Source organism: Macaca nemestrina, chromosome 2 (genome assembly GCF_043159975.1).
Source record: "Macaca nemestrina isolate mMacNem1 chromosome 2, mMacNem.hap1, whole genome shotgun sequence".
NCBI classification, from domain to species: Eukaryota; Metazoa; Chordata; class Mammalia; order Primates; family Cercopithecidae; genus Macaca; species Macaca nemestrina.
The window spans coordinates 164,249,507-164,276,289 of NC_092126.1; the positions used below are offsets into that span (position 1 = coordinate 164,249,507).

The 26,783-nt window shown below is 39.0% G+C and overlaps 1 protein-coding gene across 1 annotated transcript; it reads right to left on the bottom strand.

Moving 5' to 3' along the window:
- Positions 1-334: 334 nt before the first annotated feature.
- LOC105470338 (translocase of inner mitochondrial membrane domain containing 1) lies at positions 335-25,361 on the bottom strand. The gene is made up of 7 exons (XM_011722200.2): positions 24,963-25,361; positions 23,051-23,216; positions 20,007-20,095; positions 19,604-19,671; positions 11,433-11,511; positions 7,655-7,765; positions 335-986 (listed from the first exon to the last, which is right to left on the bottom strand). Exons 1-7 carry the CDS (start codon positions 25,154-25,156, stop codon positions 836-838), a joined length of 858 nt encoding a protein of 285 aa, XP_011720502.2. The 5' UTR covers positions 25,157-25,361; the 3' UTR covers positions 335-835.
- Between the last annotated feature and the right edge of the window lie 1,422 nt (positions 25,362-26,783).

The window sequence follows — 26,783 nt, forward strand, 5'->3', positions numbered from 1 at the left end:
AAAGCCTTTAGAGGCAGCCCATGGCTTTAGCTACCTCACAAACCTTGCTGCTTCACAAACCTTGCTACTATGTAAAACTATATTCTCAATGCAGGCAGAGAGGTCTAATACCAACATAAGATACTAGCAGTGTTTCCTGTATTGACAGGAATAATTAATTCAGAAATTCTTTTCTTTTCCATTTAGTAACAGTTGTGATGACTATGTTCCTATTCTAAGTAATTCCTGTATTCTACAGCAATACTTTGTCAGCAATACTAAGGGAAGAAACAAAGTTGAACAGTTTCTTTAATAACACTGATCTACTTTTTGTTGAATTTGTATTTATTTCAAGTGCGAAATAAATGACCTTTATTAAGATTAAACCAAACACTACTACACGTTTACACTCACACTGCTTCCAGGACCCAAGGGTTTCACAGACCATTTGCCTACCTGGTTCTTTCCTCTCCTCCTTCCAGTGATTTCTAGAATACCCTTTCAAAGGACCACATGAATATATGAACTGTAAAATTCAACTTTAATCTTTTGGGAAATGTTTTATTTACTGCTTAAAATCTAGGTGAGTGGATATATTCATGTATGTATATATTGACAGATTAATACAAACATAAATATGTATTTAAATTTAAGGATAAGTAAAGAGAGTGTACAACAGCCCCATTCTTAAAAAGAAAATAAAAGAAAAAGACAAGAGCAAGCCACTGCCACCACAGGTACCAGCACTTACGTTTGTCAGCAGGCTGACCAAAGAGTGGCCTGTCTGTTGGCATTCAACGGACATGGCAGCATAGCTCCCTTCAACTCTCCAGTGAGTTTCAAGTTCAGAGCACTTTCAGTCCTTGTCTTGTTTATCTATTACTGAAGGGTTTCTAGGAAGGTTTAGCAGTGCTTCAATTTTCGTAGCATCATTCTCAGGTACATTTTTCTGTAAACTACTTTCAATTTTCTCAGGGAGGTCCTCAGTAACTTGTAGTCTGGTTTTCCTGTAATCAAAAAAAAAAAAAGGATAAATCAAATACTGCTCCATTTCTTTAGTTCTTACAGATTTAAAACAAAAAGGATAGCATTTGTCTTTTCCTCCCTGCTTTGGTACAGCAACTTAGAAGTGAACACTGCTGCCTGCACTTCAAATGCAGTAACTCTCTTCTCTCCTTTGTAAAACTATATTCTATGAGGAGACTATATTCTATATTCTAATAGGTTAGGAGAGAAGAAAGCCAATTATTTTTCACATTACCATAATGGATACCGTTGTGGTGACAGTTCTGATCCGTAAGATATTCCTAGTATGCTGGGTCCTAGAGTTCTCACAGGAGTGATGTGTGGGAACCAACACACTTTGTGCTAAGGTGTGAAGGCTTGAAGTCTTGCTCTCCTCTTGCTCCCAGGGCTGGGGGAATGTGAGTACCTTGCCACTCTTAAACTCTGTGACCAGACCTTGTAGGAACTGGACAAAGGCTGTAACAATGGTAATCAGCGGGCGTAGAGGCTCATGCCTCCCCAGCACTTTGGGAGGCTGAGGCGGGTGGATCACAAGGTCAGGAGATCGAGACCATCCTGGCTAACATGGTGAAACCCTGTCTATATTAAAAATAGAAAAAATTAGCCGGGCGTGGTGGCGGACACCTGTAGTCCCAGCTACTCAGGAGGCTGAGGCAGGAGAATGGCATGAACCTGGGAGGCGGAGCTTGCAGTGAGTCAAGATAGCACCACTGCACTCCAGCCTGGGTGACAGAGAGAGACTCCGTCTCAAAGAAAAAAAAAAAAAAGGTAATCCTAGGTAGAGAAAAGTCAGATAGAACAACACTATAGATTTACATTCATGAAGAGTTAAAATCTAATTTCCAAATAATAGATCAGTTCTGTTTCTAAATCAAGTATTAGTATCTTCCTTAAGTGATTATCAGGGTTAAAGCTTCTTCTCAACTCTTCACAAACAGATTTGGTCATTTGTTCTTCTATATCTCTATAGTCAGTTTTCTACATTTTCTGCTCATTGAGGCAATTTTCTTGACTCTCAATTTGATTTTCCTGTATTATTTTCAAGCGAAGAAGTAGGCACATACAAGACACTTAAACGTTTATTGAATTAACCGTCCTTAGAAATATCACACACACACATAAACACACATAGGTGTATATGCTATACAATTTTGACACTTTCATTCTGCCAAAGTATTCTTTCATTACTATGATTCAAGTTGTTTTTATCTATCCTTCTTACAATTGAAACTAATAATTGTACATATTTATGAAGTACAAAGTGATATTTTCATATACAATGTGTAATGATCAAATTGGGGTAATTAGCATATGCATCACCTCGAATCAGGGTAATTAGCATATGCACCACCTCAAACATTTATCATTTCATACTGTTGGGACCATTCAAACATCCTCTCTTCTAGCTACTTGAAAATACACAATAAATTATTATTTACTACAGTCATCCTACAGTGCCACAGAACCCTAGAACTTATCCCTCCAATCCAGTTATAATTTTGTATTTATTAATCAATCCCTTAAATCTCCTCTTCTTATGCTTCTCTCTGTCCCCTCAGCCTCCGGTAACCATAATTCTACTCTTTACTTCTATGAGCCCATTTTTTAGCTCCCACATGAGCAACAGAACATGCAGTATTTGTAAGTGTATGACTTATTTTACACAACAATGTCCTACAGGCTCATCCACGTTCCCACAAATGACAGAATTTCATTCTTTATTATGGCTGAATAGTATTCTATGGTGTATATATACCACATTTTCTTTATCCATTCATCTGTTGGACAATGACATTGATTCCATACCTTGGCTATTATGAATAGTGCTGCAATAAGCATGGGGGTGCAGATAACTCTTTGATATGCTGGTTTCTTTTCCTTGGATAAATACCCAGTAGGGAAGATTGCTGGATCATACAGTAGCTCTCTTTTCAGTTCTCTGAGGAACTTCCATACCATTTCTATAATGGCTGTACTAATTTGCATTCCTACCAAAAGTACATGAGTTCCCTTTTCTTTCTGCATCCTTGCCAAAATTTATTGTCTTTTTGATAACATTCTAATTGGGGTAAATATCACCCCAATTCCCCAAACTGTCCCCAAACCACATTGCACTGTGGTTTTGATTTGCATTTCCCTGATTAGTTATGTTGAATACTTTCTCATATATTTTTTAGCCACTTGTATGTATTTTTTGAGAAACACAAGTTTCCCCCCAACCCCCTGCCCCACTCTTTTTTTTTTTTTTGAAGAGACAGGGACTTACTTTGTTGCCCAGGCTGGAGTGCAGTAACACGATCATGGCTCACTGCTGCCTTGAATTCCTGGGCTCAAGGGATCCACTGGCCTTAGTCTCCCAAGTAACTGGGGCTATAGGCATGCACTACTGTGACCGGCTAATTTTCTTTTGTCTCATTCTGTCACTCAGGCTGGAGTGCAGTGGCGCCATCTTGGCTCACTGCAACCTCCACCTTCCAGGCTCAAACAATCCTCCTGCCTCAGCCTCCCAAGTAGTTGGGATTACAGGTGTGCACCACCACACCCAGCTAATTTTTGTATTTTTAGTAGACACAGGGTTTCACTATGTTGGCCAGGCTGGTCTTGAACTCCTGACCTCAAGTGATCCACCTGCCTCAGCCTCCTAAGCACTGGGATTACAAGTGTGAGCAATGGTGCCTGGCCTCTAATGCCTTTTATTTCTTTTTCTTGTCTAACTGCTCTGGCTAGGATTTCCAATACTATGTTGAATAAGACTGGTAAGAGTGGGCATTCCTATTTCATTCCAGTTCTTTGAGGGAAAAGCTTTTTATTTTTCCCTGTTCAGTATGATATTAGCTGTGAGTCTGGCATATATGGCCTTTATTGTACTGAGAAATAGTCCTTGTACCCCTAACTTTTTGGGAGGTGTTATCATGAGGGGTGTTGAATTTTACCAAATGTTTTTTCTGCATTTATTGAGATGATCATATGGTTTTTGTTCTTCCTTCTGTTTATATGATGTACCACATTTATTGATTTGTGTATGTTGCACCATCCTTGCATACCTAGGATAAATCCCACTTGTTCATGATGTATAATCTTTTTGATGTACCCTTGGATTTGGTTTGCTAGTATTTTGTTAAGGATTGTTTTGTAGAATACATTGGCCTGTAGCTGGTGGTGGTGGTGGTGTTGTTTTTTAACGTGCCCTTGTCTGGTTTTTGTTGTATAAGGGTAATGCTGGCCTTGTAGACTGAGTTTGGAAGAATTCTCTCACCTTCAATATTTTGGAATAGCTTGAGAATTGGTCTTAATTCTTCTTTAACTGTTTGGCAGAATTTAGCAACGAAGCCATGTGGTCCTGGACTTTTCTTTGTTGGGAGACTTTTTATTACCAGTTCAATCTTGTTACTTGTTATTGGTCTGTTCAGGTTTTCTATTACTTTTTGGCTCAATCTCAATAGATTATAGGGTTTCAGGAACATATCCATTTCATGTAGCTTTTCCAATTTCTTGCCATATAGTTGTTTCATAATAATCTCTAATGATACGAGTATGTCCGTGGTATCAGTTGTAATGTCTCCTTTTTTGTTTTTTAACTTAATTGGGTCTTTTTTCTTAGTCTACCTAGTAGTTTCTTGATTTTGTTTGTTTTCAAGAAACGAACTTTTCATTTAGTTCTTTTGTGTGTGTGTGTGTTTTTTAAGTCTCTATTTCACTCAGCTCTGCTCTGATATTTTTATTTATTTTCGTCTACTGATTTTGGGTTTGGTTTGTTCTTGCTTTTCGAGTTCCCTCAGGTGCAGTGTTAGGTTGTTTATCTGAAACATTTCTACTTTTTGATGGAGGCATTTATTGCTGTAAACGTACCTGTTAGTGATACTTTTGTTGTATCCCATAGGTTTTGGTATGATGTGTTTCTACCTTCATTTGTTTCAAGAAATTTTTAAATTTCCTTCTTTTTTCACTGACCTATTCATTGTTCTGGAGCATATTATTTAATTTCTGTGTATCTGCACTGTTTCCAAAGTCCTTCCTGTTACTGATTTCTAGTTTTATCCTGCTATGGTCTGAAAAAATACTTGATGTTATTTTGAGCTTTAAAAAATTGTTGAGACTTGTTTTGTAGGTTAACATATGGTTTATCCTGAAGAACATTCCAAGATAAGAAAAAGGTGTATTTTGCAGCTCTTGGATGTGATGTTCTGTAAATGTCTGCTAGATCCATTTGATCTATAGTACAGTTTAAGTCTGATGTTTCTTTGTTGATTTTCTGTCTACATGATCTGTCCAGTGCTGGGAGTGCGGTGTTGAAGTCCCCAGCTATTACATTAGGGTTTATCTCTCCCTTTAGCTCTATTATTATTTGTTTATATATAAATGGATGCTCTCGTGTTGGATGTATATATATTTACAGTTATTTCCTCTTGCTGAATTAATCTCTTTATCATTATATAATGACCTTGTCTCTTTTTGTAGTTTTTTATTTAAAGCCTATTTTATCTGGCCTAAGTATAGCTATTCCTGCTCATTTATGGTTTCCATTTGCATGAACATCTTTTTCTATCCCTTTACTTTCAGCCTATCTGTACCTTTACAGGTGAAGTGAGTTTCTTGTAGTCAGTATATATAGTTGAGTCTTTAAATTCTTTTTTATTCATTCAGCCAGTCTAAATCTTTAATTGGGGAATTTAAAGTGTTTATATTCCACGTTGTTATTGTGGGTATGGATTTACTCCTGTCATTTTGTTAATTGTTTCCTGGTTGTTCTGTATAATCTTTGTTCCTTTCTTCCCCTCTTATTTACTTCCATAGTTGGTGGATTTTTGTAATTATAAGGTTTGATTCCTTTCTCGTTCTTATTTGTGTATCTATCTGCTCTACTAGTGAGTTTTATTCTTTCATGTGTTTCCATAATGGCAGTTACCATACTTTTGCATTCACATGCAGGAGTTCTTTAAGCATTTCTTATAAGGCAGTCCAGTAGTGATGAATTCCCTCAGTGTTTGCCTGTCTTGGGAAGACTATTTCTCCTTCATTTTGGAAGAACAGCTTTGCTAGGTATAATACTCTTTGCAGGAGTTTTTTTGGGTTTTTTTGTTTGTTTTTTCCTTTCAGCATTCTGAATGTGTCATCCCATTCTCTCCTGACCTGTAAGTTTTCTGCTGGCAAATCTGCTGTTAACCGGATGGGGGGAGGTAAATGGTGGCAGCAGGCCCTGGATGGGCCAGTCTTCAGGCAGTGCACATGACAGCTCAACCACTAGAATTGGCAGTGTTGCCAGTGGTGGAAGACTCCAGGTGAATGACCTTAGAATGGCCTTAGCCAGCCATTCTTAAGCTTTTCTATCTCAAAATCACTGACCCCTAAATCACTGACAAACTTCTGTAGTTTTTAATTTTTCATTTATTTTTTAAATTTTTATTTATTTATTTTTTTTGAGATGAAGTCTTGCTCTGTGGCCCAGACTGGAGTGCAGTGGTGTGATCTCGGCTCACTGCAACCTCAATGCTTTTTTTCTCATATAGCACATAAGTCTTTGGATAATGGAATACAGCTCTTAAGAATTTCCATGTATGTGTGTGTGGTTAGCAGAAATGGAGGTTTCAAATGAAAACATTGGAAAAAAATGATTTCTTATCTATCCAATTATAATACCAAAACAGCAACAGCAGCAGCAGCCAATGCTATCTTAGGTACCCAGGAAGCTGAACTAGTGAGAATCATTTGTACTCAGGAGCACTAGATAGCAGCCTGTTATATTCATCTTACATATTGAATCTGTGCAAAGTCAGCTATCAGTCTGATTGCCCTACCCCACAAATTGCATCCCAGGAAATGATTAGATGCAATAGGTAAAAGTTTTCATGCTCCTCAGTGGCATTCAGTGCATGAACAACCGCTGTCCACCTAATTCCTCTGTGTCTACAGCAAGAAACAGAATCTTTGTGGAGACTTAACATGCTGTGTCTTACATACATATTTGTGCAAAAAAAAAAGATGTCACTTCTTCTCCTGTTTTGAGATGGAGTCTTGATCTGTGGCCCAGGCTGGAGCATAATCATGGGTCACTGAAACCTCCACCTCCTGGGTTCAAGTGATTCTCCTGCCTCAGCCTCCTTGAGGAGCCGGGACTACAGGCACGTGCCACCATGCTCAGCTAATTTTTGTATTTTTAGTAGAGATGGTGTTTCGCCATGTTAGCCAGGCTGGTCTCGAACTCCTGACCTCAGGTGATCCAACTGTCTTGGCCTCCCAAAGTGCTGGGATTACAGGCATGAGCCACCCTGCCTGGCTAAGGATGTCACTTTTTAAGTAAGCCAGGTAAAGCTCACTCCTTGGTGAATATTCCCTTTAGGTAATTTCCTATGCAGTCAAGAACATAGGAAAATAAAAAATATGCAAGCAAGTAAGATTTACAACATTTTAACTTAAAAAAAAATGCAAAGAAAGACCTTTGTTAAATTAAAACTAAAATTAATGTCTTTCATTTTTCCATTCTCCTTAAATAGATTAAAAGACAATGTACAGAATGAGTTGAAGGACTCAGTAAAAATAAACTCTTCTTTGAACTGAGTGGCAGTTTAGAGTACACAAGTTTAACAGAGCACCACTATATAAGGCCTGGGGCAAGACAGCCAAGATTCCCTGGGCTTAACATGTTCCTTACCACTCTTCCAGTTTTAGCTCATGGAGCACCTTTCGATTCTTCTGTTTTCTCTCCTGAATAGTCTCACCAGAGTACTTCTGAAATGCCATCAGCAGGCCTCCTACAGGAGTACTGAGAAGAAAGGAGAGGGAAAGCTTAGGAAAAAAGAATCATTAGACCTTGCAACATGTGAGATTCTCTGCTAAGGTGTGAGCAACACCAGAGCCACTTGTTCACTATTAGGTATAGGAACATTTGAGAATTAAAGTGTCCTTGTCAAATAAAGAAAAACATTGAGGTAATCTCTTCTCTGGTCTGAACAACAGAGAAAAACAATCACTACAACCTCCTAAAGTTAACTGATATATAATAAAACAACAGATCTAGAAACTGGTTGTTTTTATGAGGAATGAGAAATAAATCAAAACGAAGAGAAAAAAGTATATAATTATGACAGGATCTAGTAAGTAGTCCCACACCAAAGAATTCTCAGAAATGAAATTTCTAGTTCAGAATGGCACCAGCTCCTCTAGGAGACAGGAAATGTGGAAGGCATTTTTGGTTGAGGAAGGGATGCTACTGGCTTTTGAGGGTGGGATCACCAAAATATCCTAAAGTTCAAGAGTCTGGCATAACTGTCTCACCAAAAATGCCAATAGCAACCCACTGAGAAACTGATTTAGATAATAATTGCTATAGTGATGAAGAGAATTTGGTTCTTGTGTTCTCAAACTAGAAGTATTTGACCTTCACATACCTTAAATTTCCTCCAGCTACAATTTAAGTAACCTCATACTAAAAACTACTTTTACTTGGCAACATAAATGTTCACTGACAGATGGCTAAAGAAAATGTGACATACACATACAATGGAGTATTATGCAGCCTTAAAAAAGAGGGCAATCCGTCACAGGCTACAACATAGATAAACCTCAAGGACATTATTATGCTAAGTAAAATAAGCTAGTCACAAAAGGAAAATACTGTATGATTCTACTCATATGAAGTATATAAAGTAGTCAAAATCATAGAAACAGAAAGTAGAAATATGTTTGCTGAGGGCTGGAGGGTATGAGGAGGGAAAATTAGTTTTTAACGGATATAGTTTCATTTCGCAAGAGAAAAAAGTTCTAGAGATCTCACACACAATGTGAATATACTTAGCATTTTTGAACTATACACTTAAAGTATGATTAAGATGGTGAATGTTATGCTATGTGTTTATTACCACAATATAAAATATTTTTGTTGCTAACTTCTACAAGTCTTCCCTTCAAACCAAACTGGTATATTAACACTACAACAAAAGTAATGGCAGTAGTAGATTATGACATGCTGATTTTATTTAATTTAAATTTTTAAAAAATCATTAAATCTATAGCATTATCTTCTCCTTTAAAGGAGGCAGAAAAAGGGGTGAACAGGTGCAGGAGGAAGGTAGCACTCTTCTAGTCAAATACCAACTAATAAAAACAGAAGAACTGACAGAATTAGCTTATCAACATTTACAACCACCTTTCTAGTAACAAACCGATTACAGCATGGGTCGTCAATGGATCATTAAAAACACATGATGAAAAGATAGTTGGAGAGCAGGATATTCAGTGTCACCCTCCAGATTACTAATTAATCACATTGGGAAAAAGATATCTTTGCAATGGAGGCACTGAACAGATAACACCTTAACCAAATGTGGTAGGCAGAATTCTAAAGTGGTCCCCCCAAATATCCTGCCTAATCACTCAACTGTGAATATATTATGCCCATGATTATATTATCATACATGGCAAAATTTATGTGAGAAATGTAATTAAGGTTACTAATTAGTTGAATCTGAGGTAATGAAAAAGGAGATAGATATCTGAGTGAACACTTAAAAGCAGAGTTTTCCCTGGCTGGTGGCAGAGTAGAAGTTGAAGATTCGAAGTATGAGAAGGAGTCAATGTGCTATAGCTGGTTTAAACACAAAGGGGCCCTGGGAGAAGATATGTGGGTGGTGGCCTCCAGGAACAGAGAATAGTCTGGCTCACAGCCAACAAGGAAACATGGACCTCAGACCTCCTCCAGGCACAAGAAACTAAATTCTTTTTTTGCTTTTCCTCTCTTTTTTTTTTTTTTTTTTTTTTTGAGACTGAGTCTTACTCTGTCGCCCAGGCTGGAGTGCAATGGTGCAATACTGGCTCACTGCAACCTCTGCCTCTGCCTAGGTGAAGGGTATATGGGGTTCAAGCAATTCTCCTGCCTCAGCCTCCTGAGTATCTGGGATTACAGGCACCTGCCACCGTGCCTGGCTAATTTTTCTATTTTTAGTAGGGACAGTGTCTCACCCTGTTGGCCAGGCTGGTCTCAAACTCCTGACCTCAAGAGATCTGCCCACCTCGGCCTCCCAAAATGCTGGGATTACAGGTGTGAGCCATTGTGCCTGGCCACATGGAACTAAATTGTCAACAACCTGAATGAGCTTGGAAACTGATTTTTCCCCAGAGCCTCCAGGAAAGAGCCCAGCCCGGCCAAGAGCTTGACTTTGGCCTTGTAAAATCTTGAGCAGTGAAACCCAGCCAAACTTATAATCTATAGAACTACAAGGGTGTTGTTTCACATGCAATACATGCTCAGTTCGTGGTAATTTGTTACACAGCAGAAAACCAATATATCAAGTAATTGAAGTTAATATTACTTATAATGGGTAACAGAGTATCTCCCGATGTGATACATGAGGATACAACTTCACCTATGTTGTATTCTTGACAAAAGTACATTAATGTAATCATGATGGGATGATCAAACAAAATGGAGAAACATTGTGGACATTAGTATGATAATTGAGGAGTTTTTAATATAGACCCTAACTTAGATAGTTGTGTTGAAACGATGTTTACTGTGATAATTGTATTATGATTTCATGGAAGAGTATTCTTCATCTTGGGAGATACACGCTAATATATATGGAGGCAAAGTATTATGAGGTCTCAAACAGTTTATCCAAGAAGCAAAGGGAAAGAAAAAGAAATATATTCACATCCCACACATATACATAGATATGGAAAACATCACCAAGGCATTAACAATTGGTGAATCTAGGTGAAGGGTATATGGGGTTTTAATGTACTAATTCATTCCACTTTTCTGTAGGTTTGAAATTGTTCAAAGTAAAAAGTTGGGGTAAGAACTTTTTTTTTTTTTTTGAGATGGAGTCTCGCTCTGTCGCCCAGACTGGAGTGCAGTGGCCAGATCTCAGCTCACTGCAAGCTCCGCCTCCCGGGTTTACGCCATTCTCCTGCCTCAGCCTCCCGAGTAGCTGGGACTACAGGCGCCCGCCACCGCGCCCGGCTAGTTTTTTGTATTTTTTAGTAGAGACGGGGTTAAGCAAAACAAATAAAATCCTACCAACAATTTTTATAGAATATGTCTGTTAATTAATTGTTTTTTGTTCTTTTTTCCCTGCTCCCATAAATACGTTTGTTCAAACTATAGTTTCAGGTGTTAGCAGTTTTTAAACAGTTTTACCCGGTAAAAAGGAATTTTGAATAAGGGCCCTATCTTAGATAGTTGTACTGAATAAATGTTATTTTTTGAAATAGCTGTTAAGTAAAATAAACCATAAAAAAAACTGTAAGTAAGATAAACTATTGGGGTAGAATTAGAACTGGACAGTCAAAGCTACTACCAATACAAGAGTAGAGATCTTTTATAGATTCTAAGGATTAAATTTGTTTTTTGAAAATAAATGAGATTTTTTAATAGGCAAGGCATTAATGAAAGTTGTGCCAATCTAGAACCAAACCATGTTAATGCTTACCCCAGCAAGGCTCCAATTATACCACCAGCCACCAGGCCACGCAGGCCTAAGTTTATTCTAAAAAGACTTCCCGTGACAGCTATTTAAAAACAAGAAAGGCAATATTAAATCATCTTTAAATACTAGAATCCTATTTTAAAACTTTCCTTCTATAAAATGGGCCCAAATCCCTAAGTGAGCTTTCTGAATCCAATGTTAATATACCACTACAGCCTATACTTCCTGAATCGAATATGCCAACACAGGCAGTTTCCCATCCACTCCGCAGGTTCAAAGGAAGAAACATCTCTCCTACAAAAAAAATCTCCAATCTGTTCTATGGATCCATTTATTCTGCTTCATTTTTCTCCAACTCTCCTTAAAAACTTGAAAATGTTTTCCCCCTTCTCTTTCTTTCTTCTTTCTTCAAGGAAAATAAAAAAGTAAAAAAACCTTCAATAGCCCCTCCAGTTTATGCCTTCCCCTAGACTCACTCTCTCTGTACTGCTACACGACACCGCTCAGGCAGGGTGACAAGAAAGCAGCATTTGGCCTTCTTTCCTTTCTGCTGGGACTGTGCATCAATCATGCTCATTCATTTTCCTTTCACTATGCACAATGCAACTAATACCATCTAAGGAAGTAACACTTTTTAAAGAATAACATTTGAGGCCAGGTGCAGTGGCTCACACCTGTAATCTCAACACTTTGGGAGGCCAAGGTGGGCAGATCACTTGAGGTCAGGAGTTCTAAGCCAGCCTGGGCAACATGGCAAAACCTTGTCTCTACTAAAAATACAAAAATTAGCCAGGTGTGGTGGTGCACGCCTGTAATCCCAGCTACTCAGGAGGCTGAGGGCATGAGAATTCTTTGAACCCCAGAGGCGGAGGCTGCCGTGAGCAGATATCACACTCCCGCACTCTAGCCTCAGCGAAAGAATGAGACTCTGTTTCAAAAAAACAAAAGAAATAACAGTTGAGGTTTATATTTTTAAGTACTATATATTCATTTTTAAAATTTTCAAAATTCACCAGAACCAAAATCACCTTTAATCCCATTACCCAGAGTCAGTAATGAGTGAGTCTTTTTTTCTGATCCTCCAAACAAAAAAAAACAAACAACAAAAAAAAAAACTGGGGCTGGGCACAGTGGCTCACACCTGTAATCCCAGCACTTTGGGAAGCTGAGATGGGTGGATCATGAGGTCAGGAGTTCAAGACCAGCCTGGCCAAGATGCTGTAACCCCATCTCTACTAAAAATACAAAAATTAGCTAGGCATGGTGGCACACACCTGTAATCCCAGCTACGCAGGAGGCTGAGGCAGGAGAATCGCTAGAACCCGGGCAGCAGAGGTTGCAGTGAGTGGAGATTGCGCCACTGCACTCCAGCCTGGGCAAGAGAGCAAGACTGTCTAAAATAACAAAACAAAACAAAAACACAAAAACTGGTGTCATGGTGTGCATACTAAATTTTTTATTTTCACAGAACATATTATTAAATTCTGTATTACTAAGTTTTCTCCCTCCTGGTTCCATTGCATGGAGGTACCACAAATTTTTGTCTAACACTTAGATTTTCTATTTATAGATATTTTAAATAAAGGTGTGATGATAATCCCTCCACAAATAATCTTTTTATACATTTGACTGTTTCCTTAGGATGAACTCACAGAAATGAAATTTCTGGGTCAAAGGGTATAAATATAAACATTTTTAAGGCCTTTGACTTAGATTACTAAACTGCTATTCAAAAAGGATGCATAAACTTATTTTCCAAGTAAAAGTATGCTAGTAATCTAGTCTTCTGCATTCTCTTAGTTTATTTTTTCCAATTCGATAGGCCAGAAGTGGTATGTAATTTTAAGTTGCATTTCTCTGATTAGTAGAGAAAAGAAGTTGTTTTTCCCTAGGTTTACAAGTTATTTATGGTACGTCTGTGAATTACAAATTCATGTCCTTTGTCCAATCTTCAACTGAGCTATCCTTTCTTTTTGACGTATTAGGGCTTTTATCCATTATCTGCACATAATATTATTTTGGCGTTGTTTACGTTTAATGTCTCCTATAGTATTTATGACATAGATAAGTTTAAAAATTTTACGTGGCCAAAACTGTGGTTTCCTGTTTCCTAGTTTCTTAGTTCTTATGCTTAAAAATATATACAGTTGATAAACACAAGTTTGAACTGTGCAGATTTACTTACACATGATTTTTTTTTTTTTAAGACAGTCTCACTCTGCTGCCCAGGCTGGAGTGCAATGTCACGATCTTGGTTCACTGCAACCTCTACCTTCTGGGTTCAAGTTATTCTCCCCCACCTCAGCCTACCAAGTAGGTGGGACTACAGGTGTGCGCCACCATACCTGGCTACTTTTTAAACATTTTTTAGTAGAGATGGGATTTCACCATGTTGGCCAGGCTGGTCTTGAACTCCTGACCTCAAGTGATATGCCTGCCTCGGCTTCCCAAAGTGCTGGGATTACAGGCATGAGCCACCATGCCCGGACACATGAATTTTTTTCAATAAATATATTGAAAAACGTTTTGGAAATGTGCAGTAATTTGAAAAAACTTGCAGATAAACTGTCTAGCCTAGAAATATCAAAAAAAAAATTAAGAAAAATGTGTGCCTTTAAGTGCATAAAATATACGTAGATACCAATCTATTTACGTGTGAATCAACTGTTTATGTTATTGGTAAGGCTTCTGGAGAATAGTAGGCTATTAATAGTTAACTTTTGGGGGAGTCAAAAGTTATATGTGGATTTTTCAACTGCGCAGGGTGGAGGTCAGCATTGCTATTGTGTTCAAAGCTGTTTTCAGTGTTGTTCAAAGGGCAACTGTGTATATGTACACATTTATATATCTTCCTATGCAGAAATCAGAGACACATTTACTTCTAAACTTTCCCTAATCTTTTGTGGACGTTTTTTACATAAGCACCATAATAAATGTTAACTAATTTTGTTGAACTGAATACAGGTATAATGTCTTTCCAAATAGTTAACTGTTCCAGCCCATGAATGGTCTATTCTTTCCCCACAAATGTGAAATATCACCTTTACTTACTTGTGTGTGCTTCATTTTGTTCCTGACCTTTGAATTCCATTCCACAGATCGACCAATACCTCACTGTCCTCTTTAGTGTAACTTTATACAGATTTTAATTTTACAGTTGCAAGAACCCCTCATCATTTTTTTCTGAAATGTCTTTGCTATGCTCATATAATCAGCATTTTAGATATGATTTAGACATTGTATCAAGTTCTTTTTTTAAAAAAAGTCTGTAATTTTGATTTGAATTGCTTTCAATTTATAAACGAAGTAGAAAAATACTGGGTTAACTATCAACTATTTCCCCATTTTTATTATTTATGATTTGTAATTTTCTTCAGAGAAGTTGTACATTTATTAAATTTATTCCTTATTATATTACATTCTTGGTACTATTATAAAGAAAATTTTTTACTTTTCAAGTAACCATTGAAATATAAAAAGCCTATTTATATATTTACACTTTACTAACTAGCAATAATTTTTCAAGTCATCTTTTAAAATATCACCTACAAATACAGACAATTTTGCTTCTTCCTATCTAAAAGCACTGCTTTTTTCCCCTTCTGTGTTAGTGTATTTTTAACAGTTTTATTGAGGTATAATTTACATCACACAAAATTCACTGAAATGTACAATTCAATAATTTGTAGAAAAAAAATTTAGTGGCCGGGCACAGTGGCTCATGCCTGAAATCCCAGCACTTTGGGAGGCCGAGGCAGGCGGATCACAAGGTCAGGAGATGGAGACCATCCTGGCTAACACGGCGACACCTCATCTCTACTAAAAATACAAAAAAAAAATTAGCCAGGCGTGGTGGACTGCGCCTGTAGTCCCAGCTACTAGGGAGGCTGAGGCAGGAGAATCGCTTGAACCCGGGAGTGGAGGTTGCAGTGAGCTGAGATCACGCCACTGCACTCCAGCCTGAGTGACAGAGCAAGACTCCGTCTCAAAAAAAAAAAATTAGTTGCATTGTTATATAATCATCACCAAAATGCAATTTTAAAATGATTCCATCATTACAAAAAGATCCCCCATGCCCCTTTGTGGTTACTCCTGGTTCCCAATCTTACCTCAGTCCACTAATGTACTTTCTAACTCTACAGATTTGCTTATTCTGGACATTTCATATGAATAGAATTACACATTATGAAGTCTTACGTGTCTAGCTTCTTTCACTTAATGTTTTTAAGTTTTATTCATGTTGCAGCATGTATCAGTTTTTCATTGATGAAAATATTCAAGTGAATGGACATGTATTTATTTACCCATTCACTAGTTGATGAACTTATGGGTTGTTTCAGTTTGAGGCTGTCAGGAATAACATCACTATAAAAATTTATACGTAAGTCTTTGCGTGGACATGTTTTCATTTATCTTGGGCAGATTCTAAGACATGGAACTGCTGAATTGCACACTAAATTATGCTTAACTTTTTTTTTTTTTTTTTTGAGACGGAGTCTTGCTCTGTAGCCCAGGCTGGAGTGCAGTGGCGCCATCTTGGCTAACTGCAAGCTCCGCCTCCCGGGTTCATGTCATTCTCCTGCCTCAGCCTCCCAAGTAGCTGAGATTATAGACATGCACCACCACGCCTAGCTAATTTTTGTATTTTTAGTAGAGACGGGGTTTCACCATGTTGGCCAGACCGGTCTCGAACTCTCAACCTCAAGAGATCTGCCTGCCTTGGCCTCCCAAAGCACTGGGATGACAGGCATGAGCCACTGCACCTGGCCTTCCAACAGTTTTCTGAATTCATTTGGCTTTTCTACATCCAAGATGTTGTGGTTACCCTCCAGAGACAATAAACTTCCCTACCCAAAATTTGAATTAGATATTGAGATGCGAAAGTACCGAGAGGTACTAAGAGGTATTAGGTTTATTATACACATAATGAGGCTTTCTAGGGAGAGCAAGGCAGGATCCCAAGCACATCCCAAAATTACTTGAGAACCTGAAGGGTGACTGACTGGCTTGTGGTTTTAGAAGGTGGGGCTAGAGCAAGAGGTCCCTCATGTAGGCCTGAGCTTGAATGGTTGAAACTTCCTGCCAGTGTCAATCAAGGTAGCACTTGGGCTTTCTTATCAGCTTCTCAAGATGTGGGGCAAAAAGCAAAGGGAGACTTCCAGTTTCTGGTGTGGCATGTGAGAAGTTTAGAATTTAACACTTATTCCTAACAACAAGTGTTAACAACAATTTAACACTTATTCCTAAACAAATAGAAAAACTGACAACTCTTCTTAGATGCATCAAAGAAGTGAGACCATGGGTAAACTGCTGCCCTCAAAATAGGAGAGACAGACAGATAAGTACAGAGAATCACACCTTATTATAGTAGAAACCCATGAGCAGAAGCCTCCATTGAAACCAGTACCAGAGTAGGAAACCTTGACTATAAATGATAAATCGCTGGAAGCTCAGTATAGAAAAGTCTAAGACATAAAAACTGTAAGGGGCCCAGTCACAGAGGGTCCCCACACTCCAGGAGCTCTACCAGTTTCTCCCAGTAAAGATCTGAGAAAAATCCCCTCAGGCTTCTGGCAAGGGGGAAGAAAAGTAACCATTATGAAATATGCCAGAACATTCTGTTATTCTCACCAAGGCCTGCCCTCAAGATAAACGGTTTTGCACAGCCCAACCTACTGGGGTTTTGTCAGAGATTAACCAATCTGGGGAATATCCAAATGCAACTGCTCTAGTCTCCCATGTGGGAGAAGGGAAATACCCATTCCAACCCACTGTAGTATCCTGTCCCACCAAAGGAGAGGAAAAAAACTGAAAAGCACTTGTGAAGTTAACATTTCAGAGGCACAGGCTCACCAAAAGACTAAGAACCTAATCACAGGACTATAAAACACTTTCCCTCTCCCACATCTTAATACCAAATTACTAAAGACCTATTTACCACAATTCCTTTTTACCCAGGTACATCATGTCCAGCTATTAAGAAAAAAAATTACAAGGCATCCCAAAAGGCAAAAGCAGTTTGAAGAGACCAAGTAAGACTAACAGAGTAAGCACCAAAACCAGACTCAGATATGGTGGGGATACTGGACTTACCAGATGAAGAGTTTAAAGCAACTATGACTAATATGCTAAGGGCTCTAATGGATAAAGTAGATAGCATGCAAGAACAGATAGGCAATATAAGCAGAAAGATGGAAATTCTAAGAGAGAATCAAAGAGAAATGCTAGCAATAAAACAATTAAAAACCCACTGTGACAGAACTCAAGAATAGTAGACTGGACACAGCTGAGGAAAGAATCCCTGAGCTTGAAGACGTATCAACAGACACTTCCAAAACCGAAAGACAAAGAGAAAAAAGATGGGAACCTCCCCCACCAAAACCAAACAAACAAACAAACAGATAAAATATCCAAGAACTGTGAAACAATTACAAAAGGTGTAAGTGTGTTAGAACACCAGAAGGAGAAGAGAAAGCTAAAGAAATCTTTGAAACAATAACTGAGAATTTATCTTAAAGTAAGTCAGACAACAAACCACAGATCCAGAAAGTTCAGAAAACACCAAGCACAGTAAATGTTCCTCAAAATTATACCGGGGCATATCATTTTCAAACTGCAGAAAATCAAAGATAAAGAAAAAAATAGTGAAGTATGTGAACACAGGGGAAAGACACCTAAACAGAACTAAACATAGGAAAATGGCTAGGGAGAACTCTCTAGGGAAGCTGAGGCTGACAAATGATCTAGACTTTGAAAGATAAGGTTAAGTAGGAGCCGAACAAAATTAATCGTGGTAGTGAGAAAGTGCATTCAAGAAGAGGGACTGATTCTCAAAAAAACAAAAACAAAAACAAACAAACATGTTCAGAATATGTATGTGTGTTTTTGTACGTACAAGAATGTACATGAGTTAGTGATTGAGTGTATACGGCAGTTAACTTAATTTACCTTTCTGAAACGAATGCTCATTTTAAAATTATTTTTTAAATCTGACAAGTAAAAATTGTACACATATGGTATACATGTTTTGAAATATGTATATATTGTGGAATGTCTAAATTAAGCGAATTAACCTACACGTTACTTCACATACCATTTTTTGTGGTGAGAACATTTAAAATCTTTTTTTTTTTTTTTTTGAGACAGAGTTTCACTCTTGTTGCCCAGGTTGGAGTGCAATGGTGTGATCTCGGCTAACTGTAACCTCTGCCTCCTGGGTTCAAGTGATTCTCCTGCCTCAGCCTCCCAAGTAGCTGGGATTACAGGCACCTGCCACCACGCCCAGCTAATTTTTGTATTTTTAGTAGAGAGGGGGTTTCACCATGTTGGCCAGGCTGCTCTCAAACTCCTGACCTCAGGTGATCCACTTGCCTTGGCCTCCCGAAGTGCTGGGATTACAAAAATCTACTTTTTAAAAGCAATTTTGAAGTATACAATACACTGTTATTAACCACAGTTACCATGTTCTAAATAGATCTCTTGAACTTATTCCTCCTGTCTAAATGAAATTTTGTATCCTTTGACCAACATCTTCCCAACCCCATATCCAGTCTCTGGTAATCACCATTGTACTTTCTATTTTTAATGCTCATTTAAAAGAAGACATATATACTAGAGGCAGAAAGCTTTAAAATAAAATCCAAGTTCTTAGCATAAAAAATTTAGTCCCTTCCTACCGTCCTCACCAATGTCATCTCAAGCTACTCTTACCCTCACTCACCAGGTTACTATCCTGCTTTTAAGGAAATGTATTGCCTTAGAGCCTTCCCCCCTTTATGTTCCCTCTATTTAGGACACCCTTCCTTGCAAGTCTTGTTCCTTCCTATTCTTTGGGTATCAGCTCAAATGTCACTTCCTCAGAAAGGCCTTCTCTGACTACCCTGTCCATATGAGATGCCATTGTTCCACCGAATTGTTACTTTCTATCACAGCAACCTGTTTTATCACATACATATTAGACATTAAAATTCAAAGAAAGCAAGGGCCTTGCTGTTTTGCCCATTGAGTATATCAAGGGTGAAGCACAACACTGTCCATAAATACATTTTGCATGAATGTTGATGAGATGCGATGGGAAGCCAACCAAAGAATTCAGTAGTTCTGATGTATAAGTCCTTACATATTTTCTAAACTATATTTGAGAAGATTGAAAAATATAAACAAAAATGTCTTACCTCCTGCAATTACAAAATGGCTTAGGGCATCTTTATTCCGGTATACATTCAGACTAGTGCTCACTGTGCTGGGAAAAAGGGAGGAGAAGGAAAATATAAGATTTAAAGCATATCCCATTTACATTCTTTAGTGTTATTTTCACTGACTTAATAGATTTAGAAAAGCCTACTATATCAACCCCTGGTCCTAGCCTAGGCCCTTCAATGTGTTCCAGACATGGCTATAAAACCATAACTGCACCAGTCTTTTACACAGACAAAAGTTCTTGGAAAAAAAAAAAAAAAGGCATTATGAATCACTTTCATGTGGGTATTCAGTTTTCATAACCCCACCCGCTCAAAAGACACACTCCTAAAACCGTATCAAGAAAAGTCACTATCTCACAATTCAGAGTGAACTTACTTGAATATAGTCACAAATGCTGTAGTTCTCCAACTCCAGCGCCAGCCATAACGAATGAAGCCTCGTGTAGCAGCACGATGTGCAGAATGCTAAAGTTAATTTAAAAACTGTGAGGTTCTAAGACACCATCATATTTTCCCTATTCTAGAACTGTGGTAGAGGAATTTTAGCCATGGATTAGTCAGGTACACTTAAACAGACAGAAACACTAGAAAATCTCTAGAAATATTATTCTTTAATTATTGAGGTTCTATGTGTAGCTTTTCCTGTCAGGAGATGAAAAATGGTTGAGTATCCCTTATCTGATACTTGAGACCAGAAGTGTTTTGGATTTCGGATTTTTTCAGATTTGGGAATATGCGTATTTAACACTTACTGCTTGAGTATCCCAAATCCAAAAAACCGAAATCTGAAATGCTCCAGTGAGCAATTTCTTTGAATGACATGTCAATGCTCAAAAAGTTTTGAATCTGAGCATTCAGGATTTCAGATTTGTGATGCTCAACCTGTAACGAATTATAAATCTACAGAATAAAATAAGAATCCATGAGACCCTACTGATAGAAATAAATTATAAATAGATAAATAAATATGTAAATAGAGGGGGAAGGGAAAACATTTCCTTAGAGCATAATACTAACAAATAAATGTAGAAAGAATGATAGACTTTAGAAAATGCCCATTTGGCCACCACAGTCATAATTGTTACAGGCAAGAATCATCATTAAATGCTAAAACTGCCTGGGTATGGTGGCTCATGCCTGTAATCTCAGCACTTTGGGAGGCAACGAGGGAGGATCACTTGAGCCAACAAGTTTAAGACCAGCCTGGGCAACATAGCGAGATCCTGCCTCTACAAAAAAAATTTAAAAATTAGCTGGGCATCGTGATGTGTGTTTGCAGTCCTAGCTACTCGGAAGGTTGAGGAGGGAGGAAACCTTGAGTCCAGAAGTTTGAAGTTGTGGTGAGCTATGATCCCGCCACTGCGCTCCAGCCTGCACTGAGGCAGCAAGACCCTGCCTCAAAAAATTTCAAAAAAAAAAAAAATAATAAATTAAAACAAAAAAATAGGCTGGGCACAGTGGCTCACACCTATAATCCCAACCCTCTGGGAGGCCCAGGAGGGTGAACTGCTTGAGCTGAGGAGTTTGAGATCAGCCTGGGCAACATAGCAAAACCCTGTCTCTACAAAAAATACAAAAATTAGCTGAGGCCGGGTGCGTTGGCTCACGCCTGTAATCCCAGCACTTTGGGAGGCCGAGGCGGGCGGATCACAAGGTCAGGAGATCGAGACCACGGTGAAACCCCGTCTCTACTAAAAATACAAAAAATTAGCCGGGCGCAGTTGTGGTCGCCTGTAGTCCCAGCTACTCGGGAGGCTGAGGCAGGAGAATGGCGTGAACCCGGGAGGCGGAGCTTGCAGTGAGCCGAGATCGCGCCACTGCACTCCAGCCTGGGCGACAGAGCGAGACTCCGTCTCAAAAAAAAAAAAAAAAAAAAAAAAAAAAAATTAGCTGGGAGTGGTGGCACATGCCTACAGTCCCAGCTACTCGCGAGGCTGAGGCAGGAGAATCGAGTGAGCCTGGGAAGTGGAGGTTGCAACAAGCCAAGATTGTGCCACTGTACTGCAACCTGGGCAACAGAGTGAGACTCTGTCTCAAAAAATAAATAAATGAAAAAATATTTTTTTTTTAAAAAATCAAATGCTAAGATAGCATTTATAATTTAGAATAGTTTTTAGATAGTAGAAATATTATAGTTTATAATAGCCTTTATATAGTAGAAATTTGATGTAAAGCAGGATATTTACATAGTCTCAAAGGAACTAACAAGTACTCAAAATACTTATAAATTACAAACTTACAAATTACTTATAAAATTACATAGTAATTTTACAGTGTATAGTTGGCAGAGGCCATCTTAACCAAGTAACTAAAGTAAATATCACCAGTAAAGGGACAGAGATATCACAGGTTTCTAATTTAATTTCAGGTCTAGGGTATTCCTGTCAAAAAACATAGCCTGAATGCAATCATGAGAAACCATCAAACAAACCCAAACTGAGGGATATTCTACAAAATAAATCACCCATAGTCAAGGCCATGAAAGACAAAGAGAAACTCTTCCAGACTAAATGAGACCAAAGCAGCACCACAGGCAAATTCAACCTGTGATCAGGGTCAGTTTCTGGACCAGACAAAAAAATTTTTTCAATTTTTTAATAAGAACTCAAGCCTAACTTCTGAAAAATACATATTTTTAATTTATTTTTAAAATAAACGATACTGTGGCGTAACTAGCAAAATTTACAGGTCTTTAAATAAGGTAATAGTACTATATCAGCATTAATTTCCTGATCTTGATATTATAATCGTGGTTGTATAAGAGAATTTCCTTGTTTTTAGGAAATACATACTGAAGTATTCATCATGTCTAGAACCTACTGTCAAGTAGTTCAGAAAAAATTAGCACATTATACAGAGGAAGAATGATAAAATACGGTAAAATGTTAACAGTGGAGTATCTGGATGAAAGTTATATAGGAAATCTTTGTACTATTTTTACAACTTTCAAGCCTGCCATAATTTCAAAATAAAAAGTTAAAAATTCTCTGAGCTTTAATATTCTCATAGAACTGATGTACAGATCTAATGATGTAACAAATGAGTTAGCACTCTATAAAGTTATAAATGTTAACTATTGTCTTAGTGTAAGCTCCTATACTCAGGGAGGCTTTGTGAATGAGGTAAATATGTTACAGTTGAGCCTTGATGATTTAGCAGGGGATTGGAAGAAAGATATTTCAGAAAGAAAAGCCACAGTGGTGATGCCAAACATGTCTGTTCTGAAGATAAGAAAGTAGTCTCAAGCCACATGTAGGCACTTTAATGTTAGTACTTCCACTGTTATTAAGTATAGACTTTATTTCTTTACTCTGACACTTTAAAACAACCCTCCATCCCCACAAGCTAATTGAATGATTAAGTGTAAAGTGAATTGCTAAGTCAGTGTGCCCTAAATTTCTTTAGACCACCAGTACATACCACAGCATCAAACTGGTTATGATAAATTTCTGCCTGGCTCTGCTCAATGTATCGTTGTTTAGCATGAATGAAAGCTGGTATACCCCCATACACCCAGCCGAGGACGCCTGCTGTAGCTGCCATCTTACAGATATCAGAGAGTTCCTTTGAAATTCTCTGCTGTTCACTACAACATCAAAAAGACAATGTTGTTTGGGATTAGTTTATGGACATTGCTCTCCAAAAGAATCTATAATCAGAATTATCCCGAATGCTAACACCACAACATTTTTCATCATAGGTAGAATCCGCAGATGAATTAAACAGTTCAGTTATATTAAAAGGAACGTAAGTCTCAGACAAAATGAAGCTATGCTGTTAGAATTAGGATAGTGGCAACTCCTGAAAAGACAATGACTGGAAAAGGCACAAAGGGAGCTTTTGGGATGTGATAATAGTTGCCGTTTCCTTCTGAGTGTTGGGTACAGCTATGTTCAGTCTGTGAAAATGCATTCATCAGTCTACTTATGTACATTTTTTGAAACGCATTTCCTACTTCAATAAAAAGTTTTTTAAAAGGTGCTTTTATTTGATGACTATTACACCCCTAGAAACAGGAAGAATTTGTGAGTTAGATAGACCAATATTTCCGTTTAAATCTTAAGCTAACTTTAAGAAATCACACCAACTCGTGAGATTTTAGGGCAATGTATCAAAGAAAAAAAAAACGTGGACGTTAAGACAAAAAATCTAAATTCTATTTTACTAAATAATTTCATGAAATACTCAGATAGGACTGTATCAATAAAAGCACTGGGCTGGGCACAGTGGCACATGCTTGTAGTCACAGCTACTTAGGAGGCTGAGGCAGGACTTGAGCCCAGTTCTGGACAGCACAGCAACGTAGCAAAGATCCTGGCTCTAAAAATAAACAAATAAATACATGTTTTTTAAAAAACGCACTGAGAAAGTTCACTATGCAGTGGGTGGCACATGCTAATCTAAAATAATAAGGAAAAGCTACTATTTAATTCAGTTTGTTACTCTTAAACGCATAAGCAGCTAGAACTGCTAATGAAGCTTCCAAGATGTCATCCTGAAACTGCTCTAACAAATAGCTGTCTTAAGTATTAAGTTACTATAAAATAATTTCCCTTCTAGGCCGGGCGCAGTCCAACAACGGTGGCACACGCCTGTAATCCCAGCACTTTGGGAGGCGAAAGCAGGCAGATCACGTGAGGTCAGGAATTAGAGACCAGCCTGCTGAATGGTGAAATCCAGTCTCCACTAAAAATACAAAAATTAGCTGGACATGGTAGTGGGCAACTGTAATCCCAACTACTCGGGAGGCTGAGGCAGGAGAACCGCTTGAACCCCGGAGGTGGAGGGTGCAGTGAGCCAAAGATCGCACCACTGCACTCCAGCCTGGGCGATAGAGCACGGCTCAGTCTCAAAAAAAAAAAAAAAAAATACGAGTTTGGGCTGGCGCGGTGGCTCACGCCTGTAATCCCAGCACTTTGGGAGGCTGAGGTAGGAGGATCACCTAAGTCCAAGAGTTCAAGACCAGCCTGGGCAGTATGGTAAGAACCCTGTCTATAAAAAATATATTTTAAAAAAATTAGCCGGGCGTGGTGGCGCGCGCCTGTAGTCCCAATTAATCGGGAGGCTGAAGTGGGGGGATCACTCGAGTTCGAGAGGCAGAGGTTGCAGTGAGCCGAGATCGCACCAGAGCACTCCAGCCTGGGCGACAGAGCAAGACCCTGTCTGGAAAAAAAAAAAAAAAAGATACAAGTTTGGGTTACAAATATCAGAACCTTTAAATATAATTTAAAAATGAAGCACACTTGGCGTCCTAAGGCTGACCCAGGCTGCCAACGCTGCAGGACATCGCTTTCGCGTCCCCCTACCCACTTCAGACCCCAGGCACTTTTACTCTTTGGCAAACAGCTCCTGGAGGCGGTCCCATCCAGATTGCGGGTAATAGGGCTCTGGGACGTAGAGAGGCCGCTTCTGACGCTCCGCAAGGGCTTCCGAATCTGCAGTCACAGCTTCGGCAGCAAAGACTCGGGGAAATGGACACAAGGCTCTACAGAGAAAGCTCCGCGGTGCCGGGGGCGGCACCTCCATGTCCTTCTCTCGACCTACGGACAAATTGAGCCTTCAAGACTTCAAGTCCTCCCGGACGTGCCGCGGGAGAGCGTAACTGTACGAGGTGAGAATCCGTGCATTTCGCCCAGGATAACCCTCTGCCAGAGGGCTCGACACCAACGCCTTCAGTCCTGGGCCTCGCTTTAGAGTCCTTGGAAATACGACACAGGAAGTCCCGCCCAATCGGGGCAAAGGCCAGGGGGCCGGGCGACGGCAAAGCCGGAGCCCAAAAGACTTCCGGTTGAGGGGGGGTCGGGCCTCTGCAGTGCTAAGTCCACCACGGAAGTGAGTTGGCTGCGGGTAGTGAAGCTCTGCGTGGTGCAGGCGTTCGTTCCGTGTCTTAGTGGTTCCTGGGTCATGCAAACAGCGTCTGCGGCTAGTTACATTCAGCTTGAGGTGGTCATAGGTTGAAGTAATTTAGCGTAATTAAAATGCCAGGAATTAGCTGGGCATTGTGGCGGGCGCCTGTAATCCTAGCTACGTGGGAGGCTGAGGCAGGACAATCGCTTGAACCCAGGAGGCGGAGGTTGCAGTGAGCCGAGATCACACCACTGCACTCCAGCCTGGTCAACAAGAGCGAAAATCCGTCTCAAAAAAAAAAAAAAAAAAAGCCAGGAATCCCGCTTCAGTGAGGAAGAAAGTGCAATATTCAGTGCAAGTGGAATAGGGAAAGAGGGAAAGGCGATTTGTGCAGGTAAAGGGGATGGGTCTTGGTGCCAGTTACACCAAGATTTCGAGAACGCTTTTTTGAAGAATCAGCTTTTTGGCAGCTCTTCATAAGGTGGATTTCACTCCCTTTAGTTCATATGCCTACTGCTTCTCAAAAGGCAGGAGAATTTCTGGAATTTCTGTGTTTGTATAATTTGCCGTCACTACAACCTCTGCTAACATGCTTCGAAGTATAGTTTTCATTAAAATGAATGCATTTAAAATATTTTCAGTATTCGTGTAATTTCATTCAATCCTTAACAAGCATGCTCCCTTATTCATTTTACCAGTCCCTTCACCTCCTTTATTACTTTCTAGTTGTAAATCAAAATTGCCACACTGTAGTAGAATACAGTAAACAGACTTCTGGAATTTGATAGCTGGAAATTCTATACACAAGTCTCCGAGAAGTGGCTGACTAGAGTGACCAACTGAATTAGTGACGGCGCTACAAAGACTACTCTGGGATACAATATTTGATTCAGCACTCATCATGGCACTTATGACACTGCATCATAATTTCCTATTTGTTCATCCGTCTCAATAAACTATCCTTGAGGTCACAGACCACATATATTCATCTCTGTATCTCCAGGACCTAGAACTGTAGTAGGTGCTCAGTAAATATTTGTTGAATGAATAATTTAGATTCCCTGACTTCTGGCGCTGGGTTGCTGCTTATCTCATGTTAGGTAGAAGTAGGCACCAAGATAAGTTAGCAAAGCTTGGAAGCCCAAGAAAATGGCTGTACAGTCTGTTTCTAACCCACATGTAGAAAAAGCTAAATGCATAAGATGACCCCAGAATTATTCTGGGATGTAGGAGGACTTGAAATGGGTAGGAGGGTTTGGGTGGGTGTTGGGAAGATACTGACGAAATCATTTGTGTGCAACTCAAG